Source organism: Mustelus asterias, chromosome 15, assembly GCF_964213995.1.
Source record: "Mustelus asterias chromosome 15, sMusAst1.hap1.1, whole genome shotgun sequence".
NCBI lineage: Eukaryota > Metazoa > Chordata > Chondrichthyes > Carcharhiniformes > Triakidae > Mustelus > Mustelus asterias.
Genome location: NC_135815.1, coordinates 74,346,283 through 74,372,866, shown reverse-complemented (window position 1 = coordinate 74,372,866; position 26,584 = coordinate 74,346,283). Strand labels below are relative to the sequence as shown.

The window sequence follows — 26,584 nt, the reverse complement described above, 5'->3', positions numbered from 1 at the left end:
GATGTGGCGATGGCTATTTGGGTAGTGGGGGGAAGGGGTTCTAATGCCGCCGATGTTCAAGGGATGGGGTGTGGGTTGGTGCCAGCATTGACTGTTTGGGTTGGGGAGGAGGGAAGGGGTCCAATGCCAGCCATGTTTGGGAGGAAGTAGGAGGGGATGGGTGGGTGCTGGCATTGACTGTTTAGGGGAGAGATGCCGGCTTTGATCACAGGGGTGGAGGGGAGGGAGCCCCTGAGACCTCCGTGGTGGGGAGTGAGGAGTTATTTCTTGCTCTGATCATTTAACAATAGGCCCCCAATTTCAATGTAGTTGGACTTTGCCGACGTATTTAGTCCCCACTCCTTAACATGGCAGTGTCAGAAGATCTGGAAAAAACACGTCGGTTTTCAGTCAGATCCTGACACTTTGTCATTTTATGATAAAAATAATAATCTATTTATATAAATGCATATAAATGTATGTTTACACATACATAAATGTAAGTCTTCCTGTCACTACTTGACATTTTTATGAATTGAGAAAGAAGAAAGAGAAATGAAAGAAGAGTAGGAAGAAGTAAAAATCGACTGAGGGAAGGTGATATTTTTGGATCAAAATATTCCCTGAATGAACATGGCTGAGAAGACACAAAGGACACTTAGGGATTGACATTTCAAGCTTTCAGATTTTATTTTTCCATGTGTATTTGCATTATTGTATCGAAACACACATCTGAACAAAAATGATGGAAATTAATATACAGGAAAGTAATGAGAGCAATGAGAGTTAAACCTTACTCCCACATATTTTTACATCAAGCAGACAGCCAAAAATTCTGTATATTTCTCCAAGAAAAAGCCAGTAAGCCTGAGTGACAGCCAGCTCTGAGCCTCAAGCATTTGACTTTCTAGTAGGGTGCCAGACTCCAGCTACTTTAACTGCCAGTCAACTGTTATTGCATCAAACCTGACTGAATAACATTACTTCATCACTAATGTAATGGTGGTGTTACAGTTCACGCTGAGTCCAAGTCGCTGTGGCAACTTGCACTTTTACATGTATATTGTAACTTGGAGCTACGGATCAATGGCACAGGCTCCAACTTTCCATCACTTGGCTGATGAGGAATCTCTCCAACTCTTACCACCTGCCATTGGTATGTGTTGCAAGGATTTGCAATTTGATCATCAATTCGTTTGGCCGGGTTATGATTGCACTTTCCTTGGCCATCAAATCTTGGGTTGCGTCTCAAACCTGCAGTTAGTGTTCAGAGGCAGGCATGCTACTCACTGTGTCACAAGGCCTCCCATCACGAGTGGAGAGAAGGCATAGCTTTTATTATAAAAAAAGTTTCTTTACGTGTAGGTCCCAAAACAAGGCAAAAATTCAAGGCCAGGAAATCAGGAGCTCAGTGTTTCTAGTGCGCTAATCTCATTGTCTGAAGACTTGCAATTTTAGCTTTGTATTGACATGTAGTATGTGCTGAAAGAAAGTCTCTTGAAGCACCATCATCATTTGGCTTGCTGTTTAGTTTTTCAGTGAAATACAAAAATTATTTCAGAATGTGTGGAGAACGTTGATATTAAATTCAGCTGAAACACAGTAAAAGCTAAAGCAATGAGTCAAAACATCCTCCAAATGTCTGAAAACACCACGGAAAGCAGAAATCTCTTACTATGCAAATGAGAAATATGTTTCACTTTCATATTTAGAAATCTGCATTTTCTTTATCTAAAGGATAGCTTCAAGTCACTTGCCTGCCCTGTTTCTTAAGTACTGCAGTTCAGTCAATCAAACATAAATATTGAACAAGGTTCTACTTTGAGTCTAACTAGTGTTGAGAAGTAAATTGAGCTGACAATTAAAAGTCAAATGATCAAAGCAGGTCAGTTAAAACCTTTGCATAAAGGCAGTGAATTTGCTTGACAGCACTAAAACATTAATGTAATGGGAATATGTAGAGCAAAAGCCTAAGGGAGCTGTATTGCCTTTGCTGACCCCAAAAAGATCTAGCAGCTCAAAACTGGACATTGATGAGGCACTCTGGGTCATCCATAGTAGCACAATTGTATTCCATCACAATTTGTAACCTCAACAGCCAGCATAATCCCTCACCCCACCATATCTAGTGAGATAGCCATGACTATTTATCTGTGGCGAGAAAAACAGTTAACGTTTTAGGTCGATGACCTTTCATCAAAATTCAGTTTCTCTCTCCACTGATGCTGCCTGACTTGCTGAGAATTTCCAATATTTTCTGTTTTATTTCAGATTTCATCCATGGTATGTTGTTTCTATATTATTCCTTAATGTATTATTTCCAGTTTGGGTTAACGCACATTGTTTAACTTATAATATAGAAATGGGACCAATAAATTTACCTCATGATTTGAAAAAGAATCAATAGCAGTGATCATTCTTATTTCATTTACAAAAAACCCATGTCTAGTCTAAATACAAAAAGGCAAAGCTGACATATTCACAGCCATCCTCAACCAGATGTGCTCAAGTGGATGAGTCTTCTTTGGTCTCCTGAGATCCTCACCGACACAGGTGCCAGCTTTCAGCTAATTTGATTTGCTTCATGTGATAGCAAGAAACAACTGAGTGCATTCGATACAGCAAAGGCTGCAGAACCAGACACCATCACAGCTGTATTACTGAATTATGTTCCTCTAGCCAAGCCCCAGTACAGCCACATCTAATTGACAGTGTGGAAAATTGCCCATGTTTGTCTTCCCACAAGATGCAAGACAAATCCAATCTGGCCAATTACCTTTGTATCAGCCTGCTTTGAACCATCAGCAAGGTGAAGGAGGGAGTCATCAACAGTGCTATCAAGTGCCACATGCTCACCAATGTTCACCAATAAATACTTAGTTTAAGTTTTGCCCAGACCACTCGATTCCAGACATTATTGAAGTCTTGATCCAAACATGAACACAAACTGACTTCCAGATATGAGGTGAGAGTGGTTTGAAGGCAAATTTTTACTGAGTATAGCACTAAGAAACCTAAGTAAAACTGAAGCCACTGGTGATCAGAGGCGTTTGGGGGGGGGGGGGGGGGGGGGTGGACTTATCATTGGCTGGAGTCATACCTGGCACAAAGGGAGAAGGGTTTTTTTATTATTCATTTACAGGATGTGGGCATTGCTGGCTAAGCCAGCATTTATTGGCCATCCTTAGACGCCCTTGAGAAGGTGATGGTGAGCTGCTTTCTTGAATTGCTGCAGTCCCTGAGGTGTAGGAGCACCCACAGTGCTGTTATTTCCAGGTTTTTTACCCAGCAACATTTTGATTTGATTTGATTTGTTGTTGTCACATGTATTAGTATATAGTGAAAAGTATAGTTTCTTGCGCGTTTTACAGACGAAGCATTCCGTTCATAGAGAAGGAAATGAGAGAGTGCAGAATGTAGTGTTACATTTACAGCTAGGGTGTAGAGAAAGATCAACTTAATGCAAGGGAGGTCTATTCAAAAGTCTGATGGCAGCAGGGAAGAAGCTGTTCTTGAGTCGGTTGGTACGTGACCTCAGACTTTTGTATCTTTTTCCCGACGGAAGAAGGTAGAAGAGACAATGTCCAGGGTGCGTGGGATCCTTAATTATGCTGGCTGCTTTGCCGAGGCAGTGGGAAGTATAGACAGAGTCAGTAGATGGGAGGCTGGTTTGCGTGATGGATTGGGCTACAGTGAACAAATGATTATATATTTCCGAATCAGGATGGCGAGTGACTTGGAGAGGAATTTCAAGGTGGTGGTGTCCCCAGCTATCTACTGCCCTTGTTCTTCGAGATGGTAGCGGTCATGGGTTTGGAAGGTGTTGCTGTAGGTGACTTCTTATTGTGGATCTTGTAGATGGTACACATTGCTGCCACTGCGCCGGTGGTAGAGACATAAATTTTTGTTGAAAGGGTGCCAATCAAGCAGGTTACTTTGTCCTCGATAGTGTTGAGCTTCTTGATTGTTGTTGGATTTGCACTCATCCAGGCATCACAGTCCTGACTTGTGCCAGTTAGATAGTGGAAAGGTTTTAGGGAGTCAAGAGGTGAGTTCCTCTCTACAGGATTCTTAACTTCTGACCTGCTCTTGTAGCCACAATATGTGCATGGTTAGTCTAGTTCCATTTCTGGACAATAATAACCCCCAGGCTGTTGATAGTGGGGGATTTGGTGATGGTAATGTCATTGAATGTCATGGAAACGATTAGATTATCTCTTCTTGGAGATGGTCATTGCCTGGCACTTGTGTGCCATGAATGTTTCTTGCCCAAGCCTGCATATTGTGCAGGTCTTGCTGCATTTGGACATGGATTGTTTCAGTATTCAGGAGTAGCAATGTGCAGTAATCAGCGAGCATTCCCACTTCTGACCTTATGATGGAAGGAAAGTCATTGCTGAAACAGCTAGAAGATAGTTGAGCTTAGGACACTACACTGAGGAACTCCTGAAGTGATGTCCTAGAACTTAGATGATTGACCTCCAACCACCACAACGATCTTCCTTTCTGCCAGGTACAACTCCAACCAGCAGAGGATTTTTTCCCTGATTCCCATTTATTCCCAATCAGAAAAACACTGCATTGATGCCAAAGGCTGTCACTCTCACCTCACCTCTGAAGCTCAGCCCTTTTGTCCATATTTGAGCCAAGGCTGTAATGAGGTCAAGAGATCAGTGGCGTGGCAGAAATCAAACTGGACATTCATGAGCTAAGCAAATGTTGCTTGATCATGTGGTTGATGATTGTTGAAGGCCAATCATCACAACCCCAGGCCATCACAGTTTTTGTTCCTCCTGGCAGACTCCTAGCTCATTCATCATTGCCCGTAATTCCATCATTAGGTCAGCTGTAGGATGTGGCTCACCTCCTGACTCCCCAAAGTCTTCCTGCTACTTGCAAGACATGGAATATTTTCGATGGAATATTTTCCACTTCTCTGAATAGATGCAACTGCAACAATACTCAAGAAGTTCAACACCCAGGGCAATGCAGTTAGCTTGATTGGCACTCCAACAACAGGTTCAACATTCACTCCTTGGCTTCTGTATGGTGCCATCTACAATATGTGCTGCAGCAGATTGCTGAAGCTTCTTCACAGCATCTCCCAAACCTGCAATTCCCACCACCAAGAAGAACTAGGGAAACACATTAATGGGATCCTCATCAACACAGATGTTGTTTTCAGCCAATTTGATTCATGTGACACCAAGAAACACCACCTTCAATTTCACCCTCCAAGTGTCATACCATTACAACTTGGACATATCTCAAAGTTCCATCATTGCCACTGGGGCAAACTTGCCACTTAACAGCATTGTGGAAGTAGCTTCATTACCTGACTGGAGTGTTACAAGAAGAAGTCAACCACCAGGGACAATTAAGGATGGGTAATGAATACTGACCTTGTCAGCAATGCCCTTTTCCCAATAATTAACAGTTTTTGGATATAGACATATAATGCCAGTTATTTTCCAGGATTTTGCACTTCTGTGGGTAGAAAGGTTGCTTAAAGCATACAGATAAAATGTTTCCATTTACTAATCTAATTAGGTCTTTAGCCTGTTCAAAGTTAGCAGGTTAATGACTACTAAAATCGTGACCAGAATTTCACCCTAATTTGTTAACCAACTTGTTACAAATGGTACATAGACATACTTCTATACTATGATGTTAAATATATCGTATTAAACCTGACTGTTCAATTTTGCTGTTTTCTCACCCATATTAACCCATGGGTGGAATTTACTGGAGCTTGCCAGAGTAGGCTGGCAAAATACACGCTGTTAATATGGGTGGAATTTACTGGAGCTTGCCTACTTTGGTTAATAAAGACTTGATTACCTGTAAAGACTCGCATTCCAACCATTATTTTGTAAATTGTGTTTGTGTCTTTATATGTTCTGTCTGATGAAGGAGCAGCACTCTGAAAGCTTGTGGCTTGTGCTACCAAATAAACCTGTTGGACTTTAACCTGGTGTTGTGAGACTTCCTACTAAAGTTGGCTAGGCATGGGATAAAACTCTCTCGACATCCCTACAAGAAGAATTCTGAATTTTAACTATAAAAGTGTAGCTCCTACAATCTTTTCCCAATTCCCACACCAGCCATGTTTATGATTGCTGTCAGTAAGATTGACAACTAAGGTTGAATTATACAGATGATGATGAGGTTGTTGGTAGAGCATTGTTTTGGAATGTCATGGGGAAAATTTCTTTCACTATTTGCAGTGGAATTGTTGGTGTATTATTTGGAAATAGAGCAACAAAGGTCAACCAAATGATGCCTGGTCAAAAATGGGCAAGGACAGGGATTAAAGCATAAAGTAACTTTTACTTGATGAAAAAATGTCTATGACAATATGTGCTTATGCCATTATTTTGAACGCTATGGTACAGAAGAATTTACTGCACTTTATGTATCACGTCGTGTCACCATTTCATCTCACATTATCAGCTTTTCTCAGACTGTCCCTTCTCAAAACAAAGAAAATAAAATGGAAGTTCTCACACTGTGTGATGATCACAATAAATTTGCCCTATCTGTGGCAGTTAAGTAACAAAGAAAATTCATTTCTGGCCATTGATAGTCACCAAGGAGCCTGACCTGAAAATATGATATGATTTGATTCACTGAAATCATGGCAAAAGAAATGATCTGAGCAACATCTGACAGTTTCAGTGGCAGCAAAATCTAATAAAAGGGAGCAATGTCAGGTCTAACAACAAATCGCTTTCATAGCTGGTTCAGAAAGAAAAATGAAAACAATCTTTCACTGCAATGAATATACCTCCTCCATTTCTTCAGATTAAAAAATAAAATTACTGGGGGAACTGTCACAGTTCAGCACTTGTTATTTTACTGCACAAAGCAAACTATACAGAAAACTGCTTTCTGCTAAATAAAAGAAGCCTGATTAAATTTGATCCGTGTAGTCGGAGAGCAATATAAGAACCTGTCTTGTGCCCAAGTGATTCCCCTCACATATCTTGATTATTACTTGCTTTACCCATCCTTAACATTACTGTCTTATATTGTGAGGCAGATTATTGTTGATTCCTCTTGCAAAACTCTTAATTGAATAAGTATCTTTAGGGTAAAAAGAAAGCTTTATTTTCAATAGCTGAACAACTTGAGCAGTTGTGTTTCAAGCATTTTTTTTTCATAATGGTTTGCATAATAAGTGGCTTAATTCTGTGCCATTTAGTTTGTAAGAATCCTGCACAAAGTAAGTTGACATTACAGTTATGAGGGTGATTTTTTTAAAGAAAAGAATACAATTTCTAGTGTCTTTTGTGTCTGGCTAGGTGCAAAACCGCACCGACCTCCTCAGAAGACAAACACGGGACACGGTGGACAGAGTACCCTTCGTCGTCCAGTACTTCCCCGGAGCGGAGAAGCTACGGCATCTCCTCCGGAGCCTCCAACATGTCATTGATGAAGACGAACATCTCGCCAAGGCCATCCCCACACCCCCACTTCTTGCCTTCAAACAACCACGCAACCTCAAACAGACCATTGTCCGCAGCAAACTACCCAGCCTTCAGGAGAACAGTGACCACGACACCACACAACCCTGCCACAGCAACCTCTGCAAGACGTGCCGGATCATCGACACGGATGCCATCATCTCACGTGAGAACACCATCTACCAGGTACACGGTACCTACTCTTGCAACTCGGCCAACGTTGTCTACCTGATACGCTGCAGGAAAGGATGTCCCGTGGCATGGTACATTGGGGAAACCATACAGACGCTACGACAACAGATGAATGAACACCGCTCGACAATCACCAGGCAAAACTGTTCTCTTCCTGTGGGGGAGCACTTCAGCAGTCACGGGCATTCAGCCTTGGATCTTCAGGTAAGCGTTCTCCAAGGCGGCCTTCACGACACACGACAGCACAGAGTCGCTGAGCAGAAACTGATAGCCAAGTTCCGCACACATGAGGACGGCCTAAACCGGGATGTTGGATTTATGTCACTTTATCAGTAACCCCCACAGCTTGTAGAATCTCACTAGCTGTTCTGTCTGGAGACAATACACATCTCTTTAACCTGTGTTGAATGCTCCCTCCACCCACATTATCTGTACCTTTAAGACCTGGCTGGCTGTAGAGATTTGCATTCTAATTAGTATTCTGTAACTTGTTTTCTGTGTCTGTGCACTGTTGGAGAACAGATATCCACTCCATCTGACGAAGGAGCTGTGCTCCGAAAGCTTATGGTATTTGCTACCAAATAAACCTGTTGGACTTTAACCTGGTGTTGTGAGACTTCTTACCTAGATTCTAATTAACTGTCATCCCATTCAGACAATGCAGGGACTGCATTTCACCCAAGTGGAATATAAAGGGAACAGACACATAACTTCACCCCCTACCACCCCCCACCCCCCACCAAGGAGTCTGAAGGACATCTCCTGTTGGTTTTCACACTATCCTGAAACTTGTCAAAAGTTTGAGATGAGATCAGAATGCCATTACCTGTTATACAAAACAATGACTGCAGCAGAAATGGTAGTCAACTTCTTCTGGAATATAAGGCTACTGAAAGCTGCAAAGAACCATCTCTCTTCGATATATTGTGCATGGATATTGCAGAGTAACCATCCTGAGAAGAGAAATCTACTAGAAATCAAGATCTTTTCGAGGTAAGACATTGAAATCTGCTCTGTGCAGCTGCACCCAGGAAGACAATTGAACAAAATGGTTGCAATGTGGAATCACCTCATTGAGACCAGCCAAATGATAGTTATCAATATATGCCTTTGACTGTTTATTTTCTTCACGAACTGTAAAAATCATTACGACTATCCTTGTATTCCACCAGTTCAACCGGTGTATGTATGGGGCCCAGAAAATGTGTATGACATATAAATGAGGGTTATGATTTACTTCATTTTTTTAAATTTAGGAAGTATTTAGGAATTTAAGAACCTATCTCATTCTTTGGATTTAAACTCAGAAAACATGTCTGATTAATTCTTTATAATCTAAAAGCATATATTATAGGATTCCTGCAGTATTAGCAAAATACATTCTCGCTAAATTCAAAACTAAACCCTGTTACAGCCTGGAGTGGTAAATAAGGGGAGTCTAATTTTTACCTTGCCTCACATGGTCGTAGCACTATTTTATGAATTATTTTCCCTTCTGACATTGGTTAATTGATTAATTGAATTTGAGTAGATCTAACAGAATGTATAGCAATAGTATTTCATGTTTTATATAACAATGATATTTAGATATGGGTATATCAGTAATATTTCATCTTTGTGTTGTGAAGTGAGGAATGTTTTCTGTTCAAGGTGCCAGTGTCAGTCTGAAAACTGGCATGATGAACTACAGAATAGATTTTCCTCTAACTTATCCAAGCCATTTGTCTTAACCCACCCCCACAAGAGCACTCCACACTGCATCAGGACAAAGTTTTCAATTTTGTATTTCCATTATTCCAATTAGATGTTTGAATGAGGTTGTCAATTCACTGCCAGCTGAGAGGATTTTTTTAGGCTGGGATTTATTGGACCCTTATAAGAAGCAAAGAAAGCAAACTCAGATCACATCCACCCAGTTTGCTTTTAAACACACCTCCCAATGATGAAAGAACTGGTGCTAACATTCCATTTGTTCCCAAGTTAACATTGAGGTCGATTTTGGTTTATTTTTCATTTTAATGATGCAAAATAGATTTGTGGATAAAATACAAGACATATTTTTGCATGTCATAATTCTTTAAAATTTTGGCAATTGCAAATTCCAACTCTCTTCAGCTTTTATCATTTATATCAATGACTACAGCTGCAAATGCACCAATTGCCTCAATGTGCTCATTTCTACTTCAAAACTATGTAAACATTTTTTCAAAATTATGATTAACATAAATGTAACAATGAAATTATCATTTTGTGTAAAAATGCAATTTCCATGCAAACTCATACGTCTTCAGTCAAGAATGTAAGTAAAGCAGAATGTTGTATAGAAATGACTTCTGAGAGTTGTCAAGCCGTCATCTCCTACTTGTGTTAACCGAGATAAGAGATGCCTTCTCTTTAATCACCAGTGTCTGGAAGACAAGGCAAAAATAAACTGATGGCAGATAGAGAAAAAGAAACAGTTACTATTTGACCTCTTGCTCACCAAGCCTGAGAGAACATCACTCTATCTAGAGTTTGAATGCTTTGTTAATGAGTACCTGCACAATCTTTTGAAGTTGATTAGATAGGATTTTGATCAAAGCAATTGACATTGCTAGGAATGTTGCATACAGAAACATTTTGTAGTGCTTGCTGTTAGAAAATGATCTCATGTGGGCGGCACGGTAGCACAGTGGTTAACACTGCTGCTTCACAGCTCCAGGGACCTGGGTTCGATTCCCGGCTTGGGTCACTGTCTGTGTGGAGTTTGCACATTCTCCTCGTGTCTGCGTGGGTTTCCTCCGGGTGCTCCGGTTTCCTCCCACAGTCCAAAGATGTGCGGGTTGGGTTGATTGGCCATGCTAAAATTGCCCCTTAGTGTCCTGAGATGTGTAGGTTAGAGGGATTAGTGGGTAAAATATGTAGGGATATGGGGGTAGGGCCTGGGTGGGATTGTGGTCGGTGCAGACTCGATGGGCTGAATGGCCTCTTTCTGCACTGTAGGGATTCTATGATTCTATGATATTCTGAACTACAGTCTTAGGTAGGAGCTAGAGGAGTGCTGCAACAAATAATCCAGTAATTCAGGACTGGGATAAAAAGGAACTGGTACATCAAGATCCGGGTGATGTAGAAATAACAAGTCATACACCAAAAGACATAATTTAAAATAGTTGCTGATCTCACAATTTTTCATGAATTAGTCTACTGTTTTATTTGTCTTTTTTTAAAATAGTAATTTGTAATTGATTTTTAAGTCTTGGACAACTTGAGCTCAAAGGGTTAAATTATGAGGACAACTTGCATAGACAAGACTTATATTCCCCTGAGTATAGAAGATGAAGGAGTGACCTAATTGAGGATTAGATGATTAAAGAATAAGGTAGATAGGGAGAAATAATTTCCTCCGTTGGGTGAGTACAGAGAAGGGAGGCAAAGCCTTAAAAGTTAGATTTAGACCATTCAAAGGTAATGGCTGAGAGCCTTTCTTCATGCAGAGTGTATTCGAAGTAGAACTCTCTCTTCAGATAAGCTGGTGGGGCTAGGTCAGCTGACAATTTCAAAACTGCAATTGCTGGATTTGTTTTGAGCGGCACGGTAGCACAGTGGTTAGCACTGCTGCTTCACAGCTCCAGGGTCCCGGGTTCGATTCCCGGCTCGGGTCACTGTCTGTGTGGAGTTTGCACATTCTCCTCGTGTTTGCGTGGGTTTCCTCCGGGTGCTCCGGTTTCCTCCCACAGTCCAAAGATGTGCGGGTTAGGTTGATTGGCCAGGTTAAAATTGCCCCTGAGATGCGTAAGTTAGAGGGATTAGTGGGTAAATATGTGGGGGGTAGGGCCTGGGTGGGATTGTGGTCGGTGCAGACTCGATGGGCCGAATGGCCTCCTTCTGCACTGTAGGGTTTCTATTCTATTCTATGAAGAGTATTAAACTATTGTGGGTACATAGAGTTAAGATATAGATCAAACATGATCTATGATCTAATGATATATTAGAATAAGTTTGAGGAGGTGATGGCTTAATTGTGCTCCTATGATCTTTCTTGAAACCACCTAAAAACCCTGAGTTTCTCCAATTCTAGCCTCTTTTTCCTCCCCAATTTCTTTCACCCACCGTTGGCGGTTGTCCTTCAGCTGCCTAGGCCCTAAGATCTGGAATATCCTTCAAAAACCTTGGTCATCCCAGTTCTTTCTCTGCTCCTTTAAGATGCTTCTTAAGACCTAACTATTTGACCAAGCTTTTTGTCTGTCTTAATGGCCCAGATTTTCTGGTCTCCAGATCATCGGAGATTGGACATACAACCCTATATGCGTGCTGAAACCCCAAGGAAGTCCCAACTTGCTGATCTCTGTGGGAATTGCCCGGGACGTTTGCACTTTCAATGGCAATTCCCCTGCTACCCAGGTCCCACCATGAAAATCTTTGACTCAAAGTTATAATGAAGATTTTCGACAGTTCCAAAGTACTTACCTGAATAGTTACCAAGGAAATGAGAGACAGAAAAGTCCAAGCCTAACTCTTGGGTAACTACAGAACCAACCTTCTAATCTCTTTCACTGACCTCTAACTACCCCCAATCCCTGAACTACCCCCCCACCGCCTCCACCCTTCTGACTACCCTCCCGACGCCCCAACTACCCATATGACACCCTGATTACCCATCCAGACCTAACCCCAATACTTCCTGACCTCCTAACTAACCCTCCAATCCCTTACTGGCACCCCTGACCCGACTGCCTCATCCAACCATGCTACCCCTGATTTTCGACCGCACAACTATGCTAACCCCGACCACTCGACTACCCCTCCAAACCCAACATGACTACCCCCCAACCCAACCACCCCTCTCAACCAGATCTGACCACCCTCCACCCCCCCAGACTGCCCCAAACCAGACATGACTAACCCCAATACCAGAGCCCTTAACACAGCCTAACTAGCATAACTAGCACCTGACCGGGCTACATTTCCCAACCCAACTACCCACCCGACCAAGCTACCCACCTCACCCACGTGCCACATTACTTACCTGCCACTCTTCCTCATTTGCCATTACACCCAGCGACCACCCTTCCCACCTGCCCTCACCCACCTGCCATCCTATCTACATGCCATTCTACCCACCTGACACCCTACCCACCTGGCACCTCACCCATTTAACTCATTCACCTTCCCCACCTATCTCACCACCTACCCACCCACTACCCTATCCATTCACTCATTCGTCCATTCACCAACATTTATCCATCTACCCATTCACTAACATTCACACTGGACATTTAAATTTACCTTATGACAGCTGGTGCTGTAAAAGAGAGCACTCTTCTTCCAAAGCCACAGTGCTGCAGTGGAGTTCTCTGATGGGCTGTATGCTCCGCATGTCTGGAGAATCTGGACTTGGAAGACCCAGCAAGAAATGTGGAGCTGTGTCGTATCAGAGAAAAGTAGGGTTGGAGCAGCAATCCAGCAGTGAGGTCCGCTTCACGGAGGATCCACTACAATATCATCTATGTGGTTGTGTTAAATTTTGTCTGAAAGTCGTCCAGTATAGCATCATGGGTAGTTTTACTAAATTAAATGTGCTTTATAAATGCTAGTTGTTGTTATAGTAAACTATAAGGCAGTACGTCCACTTCATTATGATGTTATAGGGTAGAATTATGTGATCAGTCAAAGTGTTTGAGTGGAACTCATACCATGAGGCATAGGCATTTGCTGTACAGAATCATCAGGGAATTTTCAACCAGTGAAATGTTTGTTGTCTAAGACCAATGGCCAAAGCATGAATTAGGCAGGGAAGAAAGATATTTGAGGAATAGTTGAGGAGGCCTTAGAACGGAAATGCAAACTGACAATGGAACAAATCTTAGCAGCTGTATCCTAATTTGCAAGAATTCATTTTTAAAAATTGGCTGCAGTGATTTTGTGAATAGGGTTGGAGTTCACTTTAACTTTGGCCTGTTAATGTAAAACAGGCGATATCATAAATGGAATAATGCATCTTCAGGAGACTGCACTTGTCTAGATAGATGGGCCACAATTCTCACATCCGCGCCCACCACTTTTCTGGCGGGTCCGGCCGGGAGATGCGCATGTCGGCCATTTCATGGGTTCCCCAACAGTTTTTCGACCCGCGCACATCTCCCAGCTGGAGAAAAATGGCGCCGCCAGAACCCGCTGAAAATCGGCGAGCCGCTGTTGAGCATAAGTTTACATACCTTTGCATGCCATTATCAGAATCCACACGACAATCTCCGCCCACTTTTGCGTCTCCTCTTTGGCGTGATGTAATTTTGGCATGAATCAGAACAGGTATTTAAGAGTCGCAATCTGGTGTGGCAGCCTTGAACTGGCGTGAGGAGGTAAGTGCTTCTAGCGGAGCGCGGGGGATATTGCAGGCAGGCCCTGGAGATGCCTGGTGGCCTTCTTCCTGCTGCCTTCATGTTTTGGTCCATTGACGAGTGACATCTGTGGGGAGAGGGGGGATGTTGGGGAGGCTCCCATTTCCTCACAGCTGCCTGGGTGAGGTTCCGTCAGCGAGTCCCGCTCCCCGCAACCTCCACTCCCTCTCCAAGCAGCGCTGAGGCTGACTGTTGGTAGCAGCCTCGAGGGCTCCCGCTCCACCCCACTCCCTCTCCAAGCAGCGCTGAGGCTGACTGGGAAGTAGGCTCGAGGTCTCCCACTCCTCCCCCCTCCTCCCCCTACACCGCACCCCCTCTCCAAGCAGCGCTGAGGCTGACTGTTGGAAGCAGCCTCAAGGGCTCCTGCTCCCACCCACCCCCCCACAGCACTTTGCAGTGGCATTGTCTTTCTGTGGGGTGTCAGGGACACTACTAAGTGCTGGTGTTCCGGGGTGGGGAGGAGTGCACCATGTGCTGACTGAGACCCGACCAGATGAAGCAGCTGCTGCTCCAGGCCAGGGTGCAGAGGTTCAGACATGGACTGCATGGAATCTGCTGTCACTGGGCACATCTATCCCTGCCCTGTGACACGGACCAGCAACAGATGCTGCAGTTACACACATAGCAATGGCTCAAGGTTGCGCATTGCCCATGTCTGCACACTGACCTGCATAATCTGTGCCAGCATTTGTCATGATGGGAATCTCACACAACCCTAATCGGGTCAAGCATGGCACCATGGATTGTGTGGTGTTGCCAGCTCCCACAAGTGGGGATGCTGGCCCAAGTGAGGGATTGGGGTGGTGCTGGGTCTATGCAGCCAATGAGAATAATCCATCATTCTATGCTTTTTCCAAACCCCAATGTGCAGATGGATCGCAGTTTGCTCGATCTGGAGCTGGCCATGTTGGTGGCAGCAGGGCGGAGGAGGAGGAGGAGGCGGTGGCTCAGGAGGTGGTGGGCTTGGAGAGACCACCGCAAGAGCAGCCACCGCCAGACCCTCAGGAAGGAAGGCAGGGGGCTGCTGCTGAGGGCCAGGATGTGGTTGAGCAGGCTCCTGAGAGGGTGCACAGAAGACAGAGGGTGCTGAGGCCAAGCAGGTACAGAGCCCGCAATTCCTTTGAGGCCCTCCCGGAGGAGATATGAAGTCATTGGCTGCGCTTGGCCAAGACCACGGTGCGTCACATTTGCGAGGTGATCTCACACCTGGCACCTCGGGGGAGCGGCGGCCATGCGCTCCCTGTGGACGTGAAGGTGACGGCAGCCGTCAATTTCTTTGCATCCGGGTCATTCCAGGCTCCCTGTGGCGGCGACCTAGTTGGGATCTCCCAGGCCTCTGTGCACAGATGTGTGCGGCAGGTCACAGATGCCCTATATGCCCGGGCAGGGCAGTTCATTAATTTTGATGTGGGCCGTGCACAGCAGGAGGCCGGGCTCTCAGCTTCGCCTCCATCGCCAGGATCCTGAATGTGCAGGGTGCAGTGGATGACACTCACATCGTCTTGCGGGCCCCCCATGCGATGTCTCTTTGGGGGCTTGTGGGAGCCAGCGATGAGGCCAGCGATGTTGGGGGTGGGGGGGGGGGGGGGATGTGGGAGCCAGCGATGAGGCCAGCGATGTTGGGGGGGGCGGTGGTTGTGGGAGCCAGCGATGTTGGCGGGGGGGGGTTGTGGGAGCCAGCGATGTTGGCGGGGGGGGGGGGTTGTGGGGGCAAGCAATGAGGCCAGCGATGTATGTGGGGTTTTGATGGATGCTGGTAGGTCTTTTCCGCAATCTCCCAGCGATGTGCGCATGTGCGGGTTCCCACTCCATCCTGCCGATTTCAGGCTCCTTGGCCCGTCCCCTGAGCGTTTAATGAGATTCACGATTGGGTCTTCTGCATTGCACAGAGTGCGGAGATTCGGGTGAGAAGCTGAACTGTCAGAACTGTCGCAATCTAGAACAGTTTTGCCGCCAATTCAGTAATTTTGGGAGAATCGCCCCCAAGGTCTGTAATATTTTGTCTGTTCTTTGAGGAGGATTTTAGACCTTGCAGTACTGCTCACCGTACCCAACCAGTAACCGTGAAAATCACTGAACATCTTTGTTTCTTCCAAAGATCAACTGTAGACAAGGTAGTGTGTCTCAAGCAGCTGCACACCATTGCATCTTGCAGGTCATTGGTGCTCTATTTGTGAAAGCTGGATTGTAAATACAATTTCAAATAGCTGGGACCTCACAGACACAAAGGACAATTGGGTTTTGTCTCATTCTCTGGTTTCCTGCATGTGCAGGACAGGGCATCACTGATTGTATCCATGTGGACATCAAAGCACCAAGTGTGATTTATCAACAGGAAAATCTTCCATTCTACAGACCAGTGGTTCCCAAAGCCTGCGGCGCGCCACACTGGTGTGGCGAGAGAGGATGGCAAGTGTGGCGGGAAGATTCAAGGACAATCAAAGAAACATTTAAACATGGTTTAAACAAGCATTGTTTTATACTTTCTGGATGTCCCATGATCATATTATAAAGTAGTCGTGTTCTATGTTATGAATCAAGCACTGCTAGGAGTTGTTTTTTTTTTGTTTTTGAATGTATTTCTTATCAATAAAAAATTTGGTGTGGCGCGAGCCACATGCCAAATGTGTGGTGGAAATTGGGGGAAATTAACAGGCATGGGGACTCTGTAGAGGAGAGAGGGGAGGAGGGTACTATCGGCGGGGGTGGGGGGGGGGGATTGGCCAGGGTGGCGACCGGGGGTGGGGGGGTTGTGGGGGTGGCAATCAGGGTGGCGGGGGGGCGATGTCTAGGTGGATGGGGGAAATTAACAGATCTCCCAATGGACTGTACACTGTATTATTCCGAAAATGCGGCCCAGTGAAAAAAGTTTGGGAACCACTGCTATAGACATTCAGTGGTCTGTGACCACAACAAATGCTTTTGGCATGTGTGCACACGTTATCTTAGCAGGTGCCATAATGCCTTAATCCTCCAGCAGTCTAGAGTGCCGCTTCTCTTCATGCCACCACGAAAATTGTACACAAGGATTCTGGGGGACAAAGGATGTCACTTGAAGAAATGGTTACTCACACCTTTGCATGGCCCTGGAACGAAGGCACAGAAACACTACAACCAAAGCGGGCGGCACGGTAGTGATTTGTTGACTCCATCACAGAGTTGCTGAAAGTGCGGGGAGAAGCACAGAAGCTGAAGATTCAAGTGCTGCTTCACAGCTCCAGGGTCCCGGGATCGATTCCCGGCTCGGATCACTGTCTGTGTGGAGTTTGCACATTCTCCTCGTGTCTGCGTGGGTTTCCTCCAGGTGCTCCGGTTTCCTCCCACAGTCCAAAGATGTGTGGGTTAGGTTGATTGGCTAGGTTAAAAATTGCCCCTTAGAATCCTAAAATGCGTAGGTTAGAGGGATTAGCGGGTAAATATATGTGGGGGTCGGGCCTGGGTGGGATTGTGATCGATGCAGACTCGATGGGCCGAATGGCCTCCTTCTGCACTGTAGGGTTTCTATGATTTCTATGATTCAAAGCCATTACTCACAAGGATCACCATTCAGCAGGCCATTGGGCCCTTGAAGCTGCAGTTCTGGTGTCTCAACTATTTGGATGGCACCCTGCACTACATTTTTGCAAGGGCTTCACACATTGTGGTGCTCTGTTGTACTCCTTATAACATTATTAACTTGAGATATATGGGCCTTTGAAAAAGGTAATGCACGAGCTCAATTGAACATTGCAATGAGATACATAACTGGAACCCTCAAGTGGACCCCAAACTCTGGCCTCTGACCCCTGCCTACCCATACTGACACTAATTGAATGATGGAATGATTTTAACTCCGATACGTTTTTCAGCTGTGGAACTTCCTTAATGGCTTTAACTTTATCCTCCAAAGGTTGTAAAGCTTTAGGGAGCAATCTTACCGGTTTGCCCCGCCAGTCAATTGGTGGGACAAGCTGGTAAGATCGAGCGAAGGGCTAAAAATCGGGTTCGTGTCAGGTTTTTTGCCTCTCATGTTACCGGCCCCATTTTGTCGGCAGAATCAATGTTCATCACTTAATTTAAATATCATTAGTGAGTCCTGGACGCTATCATCCGGGCTCACTTGTACTTAGCTGCACACCAGTTGAGGCCCCCACCAGCTAGTATCAGATATTGTCCCCACCAATGGTGACCAGATGTGATGGCCAAGCCAGTGGGACCGGAGGTTAAGGGAAGCTCCCCCGGTGATCAGGGGCAGGGCCGGGCAGTGCCCCTTGGGCAGTGTCAGCCTGGTTCTGCCAGCCTGGCACCTAGACACTACCAGCCTGGCACCCTATCAGTGCACATCGAGCATCCTTGCACTACCCACAAGATACTGGGCAGAGCCAAGGGATTGGGGCCTGAGTGGGCAATGCCTAAGGGGGTGGGGTCTGAAGGGGCAGAGCTTAAAATGGGCAGGTCCATGGCAGGCGTGGGTCCGTGATGGGGTAGGGCCATAGCAGGGAGCCAGGCATGGGGACTCTGTAGAGGAGAGAGGGGAGGAGGCTACTATCGGTGGAGGGGGGGTGGGGGGGGGGATTGGCCAGGGTGGCGACCGGGGGTGGTGGGGTTGTGGGGGTGGCAATCAGGGTGGCGGGGGGGCGATGTCTAGGTGGGCGGGGGAAATTAACAGATCTCCCAATGGACTGTACACTGTATACGCAAAGCACTGGGAGATCAGGACGCCTGCACAATGACACCACTGAAGTTCAGCAAGCAGCTTCCCAGCTATTATAATGATAAATCGATATATTCAAACAAGGGTCTGACAGAATTGAATACACGTCTACTTTCCACTCCTGCCTGACTCCAACTGAGGATCCCTCCAGACCCAGGGTATGTGCCCTTGCTCCTGATTTGCTCAGCTTCCTGCGCTGCCACTCCATAGAGTGCAACCCTATCACATGGCCTCAAGGATCGCACCCCCCCCCCCCCTAAAGAGGCCACACCACCACAAGTGGCTTTACCATTTCCTTGTTCCTTTCAATTTGATACTATTCTTAACTTCCTTATATAGCCATGGATAAAAGCTGCCCTTTAGTGCATTCCTGCAACAGGAATCAGCTGAGTCAGCTCTCAACTGAACTTGGCTGGTTGTTTGTACAACTAGTTAAAACCAGTTCTAGGGCCTTGTAAGTTGTGCCTATAAAAACAAAGGAGACTACAAAGGGATGAGGGAGGAGTTGGCTAAGGTAGACTGGGAGCAAAAACTTTATGGTGGAACAATTAGAGTCATAGATGTTTACAGCATGGAAACAAGCCCTTCGGCCCAACTTGTCCATGCCGCCCTTTTTTTTAAAAACCCCTAAGCTAACCCCAATTGCCCGCATTTGGCCCATATCCCTCTATACCCATCGTACCCATGTAACTATCTAAATGCTTTTTAAAAGATAAAATTGTATCCGCCTCTACTACTACCTCTGGCAGCTTGTTCCAGACACTCACCACCCTCTGTGTGAACAAAATGCCCCTCTGGACACTTTTGTATCTCTCCCCTCTCACCTTAAACCTATGCCCTCTAGTTTTAGACTCCCCTACCTTTGGGAAAAGATATTGACTATCTACCTTGTCTATGCCCCTCATTATTTTATAGACCTCTATAAGGGTCTATAAGGTCACCCCTCAGCCTCCTACGCTCCAGAGAAAAAAGTCCCAGTCTATTCAGCCTCTCCTTATAACTCAATCCGTCAAGTCCCGGTAGCATCCTAGTAAATCTTTTCTGCACTCTTTCTAGTTTAATAATATCCTTTCTATAATAGGGTGACCAGAATTGCACACAGTATTCCAAGTGTGGCCTTACCAATGTCTTGTACAACTTCAACAAGACGTCCCAACTCCTGTATTTAATGTTCTGACCGATGAAACCAAGCATGCCGAATGCCTTCTTCACCACTCTGCCCACCTGTGACTCCACTTTCAAGGAGCTATGAACATGTACCCCTCAATCTCTTTGTTCTGTAACTCTCCCCAATGCCCTACCATTAATTGAGTAAGTCCTGCCCTGGTTCAATCTACCAAAATGTAACACCACGCATTTGTCTAAATTAAACTCCATCTGCCATTCGTCAGCCCACTGGCCCAATTGATCAAGATCCCGTTGCAATTGGAGATAACTTTCTTCACTGTCCACTATGCCACCAATCTTGGTGTCATCTGCAAACTTACTAATTGAGGAATAGTAGAGGACTTTCAAAGCGATCTTTCACCGTGCTCAACAAAAATATATACCAGTGATAAGGAAGGACTGTAGAAAAAGAGATAATCAACCATGGATATCTAAGGAAATAAAGGAGGGTATCAAATTGAAAGAAAATGCATACAAAGTGGCAAAGATTAGTGGGAACCTAGAGGATTAGGAAATCTTTAAAGGTCAGCAGAAAGCCACGAAAAAAGCTACAAAGAAAAGTAAGATGGATTATGAGAGTAAACTAGCTCAGAATATAAAAACAGACAGCAAAAGTTTCTACAAATATATAAAACGAAAAAGAGTGGCTAAAGTAAACACTGGTCCTTTAGAGGATGAGAAGGGGGATGTAATAACTGGAAATGAGAAGATGGCTGAGGCATTGAACAGGTATTTTGTGTCGGACGTCACAGTGGAAGACACAAATACCATGCCAAAAATTGATGACAGGAAGCTTATAGCAGGTGAGAACCTAAGAACTATCATTATCACGAAAGAGGTAGTGCTGGGCAAGTTAATGGGGCTAAAGGTAGACAAGTCTCCTAGTCCTGATGGAATGCATCCCATGATACTAAAAGAGATGGCGGGAGAAATAGCAAATGCACTAGTGGTAATTTATCAAAATTCGCTGGACTCTGGGGTGGTTCCCGCAGATTGGAAAACAGCAAATGTGATGCCACTGCTTAAAAAAGGAGATAGACAAAAGGCAGGTAACTATAGGCCGGTTAGCTTCTGTAGTAGGGAAAATGCTTGAATCTATCATCAAGGAAGAAATAGCGAGACATCTGGATATAAATTGTCCCATTGGTAAGACGCAGCATGGGTTCATGAAAGGAAGGTCATGTTTGACTAATTTGGTGGAATTCTTTGAGAACATTACATGTGCAGTGGACAATGAGGAACCTGTGGATGTGGTGTATCTGGATTTCCAGAAGGCATTTGACAAGGTGCCACACCAAAGACTGCTACATAAGATAAAGTCGCACGGTGTTACGGGTAATGTATTAGCATGGATAGAGGATTGGTTAACTAAGAGAAAGCAAAGAGTGGGGGTAAATGGGTGTTTTTCTGGTTGGCGATCAGTGACTAGTGGTGTGCCTCAAGGATCAGTGTTGGGACCGCAATTGTTTACGATTTACATAGATGATTTGGAGTTGGGGACCAAGTGTAGTGTGTCAAAATTCGCAGATGACACCAAGATGGATGGCAGAGCAAAGTGTGCAGAGGACGCTGAAAGTCTGCAAAGGGATATAGATAGTCTAAGTGAGTGGGCGAGGGTCTGGCAGATGGAGTACAGTGTTGGTAAATGTGAGGTCATCCATTTTGGTAGGAATAACAGCAAAATGGACTATTATTTAAGTGGTAAAAAATTGCAGCATGCTGCTGTGCAGAGGGACCTGGGTGTCCTTGTGCAGGAATCTCAAGGAGTTGGTTTGCAGGTACAGCAGATAATTAAGAAGGCAAATGGAATTTTATCCTTCATTGCTAGAGCGATGGAGTTTAAAAACAGCGAGGTTATGTTACAACCACATAAGGTGCTGGTGAGGCCACACCTGGAGTACTGTGTACAATTTTAGTCTCCTCACTTGAGAAAGGATATACTGACACTGGAGGGGGTGCAGAGGAGATTCACTAGGTTGATTCCGGAGTTGAAAGGATTGGCTTATGAGGAGAGACTGAGTAGACTGGGGCTATATTCATTGGAATTCAGAAGAATGAGGGGAGATCTTCTAGAAACATATAAGATTATGAAGGGAATAGATAAGATAGAAGCAGGGAAGTTGTTTCCACTGGCAGGTGAAACTAGAACTAGGGGGCATAGCCTCAAAATAAGGGGAAGCAGATTTAGGACTGAGTTGAGGAGGAACTTCTTCACACAAAGGGTTGTGAATCTGTGGAATTCCCTCCCAGTGAAGCAGTTGAGGCTACCTCATTGAATGTTTTTAAGGCAAGGATAGATAAATGTTTGAACAGTAAAGGAATTAAGGGTTATGGTGAGCGGGCGGGTAAGTGGAGCTGAGTCCACAAAAAGATCAGCCATGATTTTATTGAATGGTGGAGCAGGCTCAAGGGGCCAGATGGCCTACTCCTGCTCCTAGGTCTTATGTTCTTATGTTCTTATAACTTTCTTATAGAACCATGGATAATGCTTTCCTTCTCAAAGAGTATTTCTTTCTTACTGGGATATATCTTTGCTGAGAGTTATTAAATCTCTTCTTAAAATATCTACTACTGCATCTCTATCATATTATCTTTTAACCTAGTTTCCCAGTTCATTTTAGTCACTCCGCATTTGTACCCTTATAATTACCTTAATTTAGGTTTAAAAGCTAGTCTTAGACCCACACTTCTTACTTTCAAACTGAATGTGACAATCTAACATGTTATAATCATTGATGCCTAGTGGCATCCTATACTAAGAGGTTATTGATTAATCCTGTCTAATTGCACATTATCAGGTCTAGAATATCCATTTTTTACGAATGGATACACCTTCATACACAGAGTCTTTAACTCTGTCTTTTGAACATGTAAAGTCATATTCTGTCAACCTCTGACAGAAAGCATATCGATGACTGCACATTGCCACCACACTAGATCTAGGTGTATTCTTTTAATGTTATCCATTTAAAAGTATTGCTTTTAAAAGCTAGGGCTGTGTTTTGGTTATCATTAAACATTGGTTTTGTACAGTATTTAATAATAACCATGATTATCAATTCTTCTAAACCCATTCTCATTTGTGCGAAAACTAAATTCTCTGCACTGAGGCTTAAACCTAAGGCTTTTCTAACTCAGAGGCAAGATTTCTATCCTTGTGTCAAGACTGACACTTCAGATAACTAGATAGCAAGTTAAATTCACAACCTCTATCTGCAGTAATTTGAAGTAAATACAAATAGGATGTTTTATTTCATTTGTTTGTGGACTTCACTGGCAAGACCAGGATTTATTGTCCCTAATTGTTATGAGGTGGTGGTGATGTTGAGCCATTTCTGTGAGTACTGTAGTGAAGTGGAAAGAGACGCGCAGGCACAGAATATATGGACTCCGCCTGTATATTCCGTGCCTGTGCCTCTCTCCACTTCACTTGATGAAGGAGCAGCGCTCAGAAAGCTTGTGATTTCAAATAAACCTGTTGGACTACAATCTGGTGCCGTGTGACCACCCCAGTCCAACACTGGCATCTCCACATCTTGTGCCATGTAGGTGGAGAGAAGGCTTTGGGAACTCAGGAAATGAGTTACACATGACAGAATTCCCTGATTCTGACCTGCTCTTGCAGTACAGCATTTATTTGGCTGCTCCAGTTCAGTTTCTGATCAATGGTAACTCCAAGGAACTTGATAGTGGGTGATTCAACATTAGGAATGGTGTTGAATATCAAGAGAAGATGTTAGATTCTGTCTTGTTGAAGATGGTCATTGCCTGGCACTTGAGTGGTGCGAATGTTACTTGCATCTTATCCAGCCAAACTAGGTCTTGCTGCATATGGATGAGGATTGCTTCAGTATCTGAGGAGTTGCGATTAAATTTGATCATGTGCAATCATCAGCGAACATTGATGAAGCAGCTGAATGTGTTTGCGCTTAGGACTGTGCTCTGGTGAACTCCTGCCGTGATATTCTGAGGTTGAGATGATTGACTTCCAACAACCACAACCATCTTACTTTGGACTAAGTACAACTCCAAACAGTGGACAATTTCCCCCTGCTTTCCATTGACTCCAATTTTACTCAAGTTCCTTGATGCTTGGTCAAATGTTGCCTTGAATTCAAGGGCAGTCACTGTACTTGAGGAAGTGATGTTTATGGTGACTTCTCCAGTTAGATGTTGAATTATCCACCGCCATTCAGGACTGCATGTGGAAGGATGCAAAGATCAGATCCGGTCTATTGGTTATAATGTCATTAGATCTGCCTATAGCATGTTGCTTCCAGTATTTTGTATATATTTAATCCTGTGTTGTAACTTCATCAGGTTGACAACTCATTTTTAGGTTCATCTGCTGCTGCTCCTGCCATGCTCTTCTATACTCACGGAATCAGGATTGATCTCCTGGCTTCACGATAATGGTAGAGTGAGGAAATCAATATTGAAGACTCCAAGGCCTCCCTCTCAAATGTATACCATTGTGCTGCCACGGCTGGTGAATCTGTCCTGCCAGGACGTGCCCAGGGAGGATGATAGGGTGTCAGAAATGTTGGCTGAAAAGTTATGATTCTGTGAATATGAGTGTGTCGGGCTATTGCTTGACTATTCTATGAGAAAGCTCTCCCCATTTTGGCATGTCCCCAGATGTTAGTGAAGAGAATTTTGTGAGTTGACAGGGCTGGATATGCCTTCATCATGTCTGGTATCTAGATTGTTGACAGCTGGTTCACCCAGTTTTATTTTTTTAATAGTTTTTCATTGAAGATTGATACAAGTGAGTGGCTTGTCAAGCCATTCCTGAGGACAGTTAAGAATCAACTGCATTGCTATGGTCTGGAGGTTCCCCAAGCTTTCTCATTAGTGAAACAGATGGGTTAGAAATAGAAGTAGAAACCCTACAGTACAGAAAGAGGCCATTCAGCCCATCAAATCTGCACCGACCACAATCCCACCCAGGCCCTACCCCCATATCCCTACATATTTACCCACTAATTCCTCTAACCTCCGCATCTCAGGACACTAAGGACAATTTTAGCATGGCCAATCAACCTCACCCGCACATCTTTGGACTGTGGGAGGAAACCGGAGCACCCGGAGGAAACCCACGCAGACACTAGGAGAATGTGCAAACTCCACACAGACAATGATCCAAGCCGGGAATCGAACCCAGGTCCCTGGAGATGTGAAGCAGCAGTGCTAACCACTGTGCTACCGTGCCGCCCCCGGATTATTACAACAATCCAAACTTTAATTCAGTAGTGACCATTGCTTTTTATTCAAAAGTTATTTGGTTAACTGAATTTAGATTCCCTAACTACCGTGGTGGGATTTGGACTCATGTCTCAATGATCATTAATCCAGTCATTGAGATTACCAGTCCAGTCACATAGCTGCTGTAACCATACAAGTCAGAATAATGTTTGAACTCAAATTCTATCGCCATAACATATATTTTCTTGAAGAAGTTTGAAAGTATCTTTAATATTCCAGACATTATGCTTTATGTAAAACAAATCCAAAGCTGAACAATCTTAAAAAGAATAAAACAAAGCAAGAAATCCAGTCACCTCCTGCAGCTTTTCTAACTTTTGATTTATTATAGAAAGAAACCAAGCTGCTGTTAGTGTTGGACCACTTTCAACACTTGCCGAAAATGAGAACCTGGTCTTGGGCTTAAGGGGAAAGACCAGATTAGCAGCTAAATATAGGGCATGTACTCCAGATGCTTAACTGTAAGTGAGCAATGCCATGCGGGATCACTCGTACTGAATATGTTGTTTTCACCCATTTATATCTCCCTGTTACACTGCAAAAGGTAACATTGAGGAAGAGACATCCATACACTGCTGAAGCTCCCCATATCTTAGTGGAAGTACTGAGAAAGATTTAAATGATTACAGACACTGATAAGCCCGGTACCTACAGGGCGTGCCACTGCAATTGGTGCTTGACCCTAATAACATTCAGCTAATTATTCTACTGTTTGCTGCTGGTGATTTAGCTTCCTCCCTTGCTTATTATGCTGATTAAAAAAAAACTCAAGTTTGCCTCAAGCCAGGAACAAATTCAGTTTTGAGATACTCTGGGTCTCCTTTTACAGCACATCATAAAGAGGGATTAATTTGCCTCAATATTTTAACGACATGCAGTTGTATGACATGATTATCTTCCAGTGTACTGCTGTGCTTAGTTGATTGGGGCGAGGGTCAGTCAAGAGGAAGCAGAGATCTTATGATGTGTGTCTGAAGTCTTCTCTGTACTTGAGTAAGTGTGATTAAAAATAATCTAATCCTTGGAGCAACGTTTTCAAAGCCAGCCCTCTGACATCTGATTAACCTTTCTAGTTTTTTTTTACTAGACTTTCTGTAGCCATAACTAATGCAGAGACATTTTCCGATTTGGAAATTACCTGTGGAGCATAGACTTGCCTGTCTCTTGGTAGTATTAGAGTTCTGCCATGCCGCAGTCAGTGGTGGAATTGTACAAAACTAATGGCCTGACTTCAATTCACTGAAGTGGCTTTGGTACACTCTGCCTCTTTGTGCCTCGAGGCATTCTTATTTATTCTATTTGGTGGCGCTGCCGAATAAATATTAAATAAAGTTTATTTAAACAGATTGCTAGTGCACTGGAAATGATGTGAGGACACCTGGGAGGAAGATGGCCTTGCATGATGCAACAAAACCATTATTTCATCTGTTTCCTTTCTATGG

General features: G+C 44.2%; 2 protein-coding genes across 4 annotated transcripts in view; both read left to right on the top strand.

The window, feature by feature from the left end:
* LOC144504573 (uncharacterized) overlaps positions 1 to 8,236 on the top strand; it is a 156,117-nt gene extending 147,881 nt beyond the window's left edge. Inside the window, exon 2 of the mRNA XM_078230133.1 lies at positions 7,284 to 8,236. Within this exon, the coding sequence (XP_078086259.1) occupies positions 7,284 to 7,973 (690 nt within the window). The 3' untranslated portion in view covers positions 7,974 to 8,236. The remainder of the gene's footprint in view (positions 1 to 7,283) is intronic.
* prkn (parkin RBR E3 ubiquitin protein ligase) overlaps positions 1 to 26,584 on the top strand; it is a 1,119,547-nt gene that overhangs the window by 854,028 nt on the left and 238,935 nt on the right. The window lies entirely within an intron of this gene.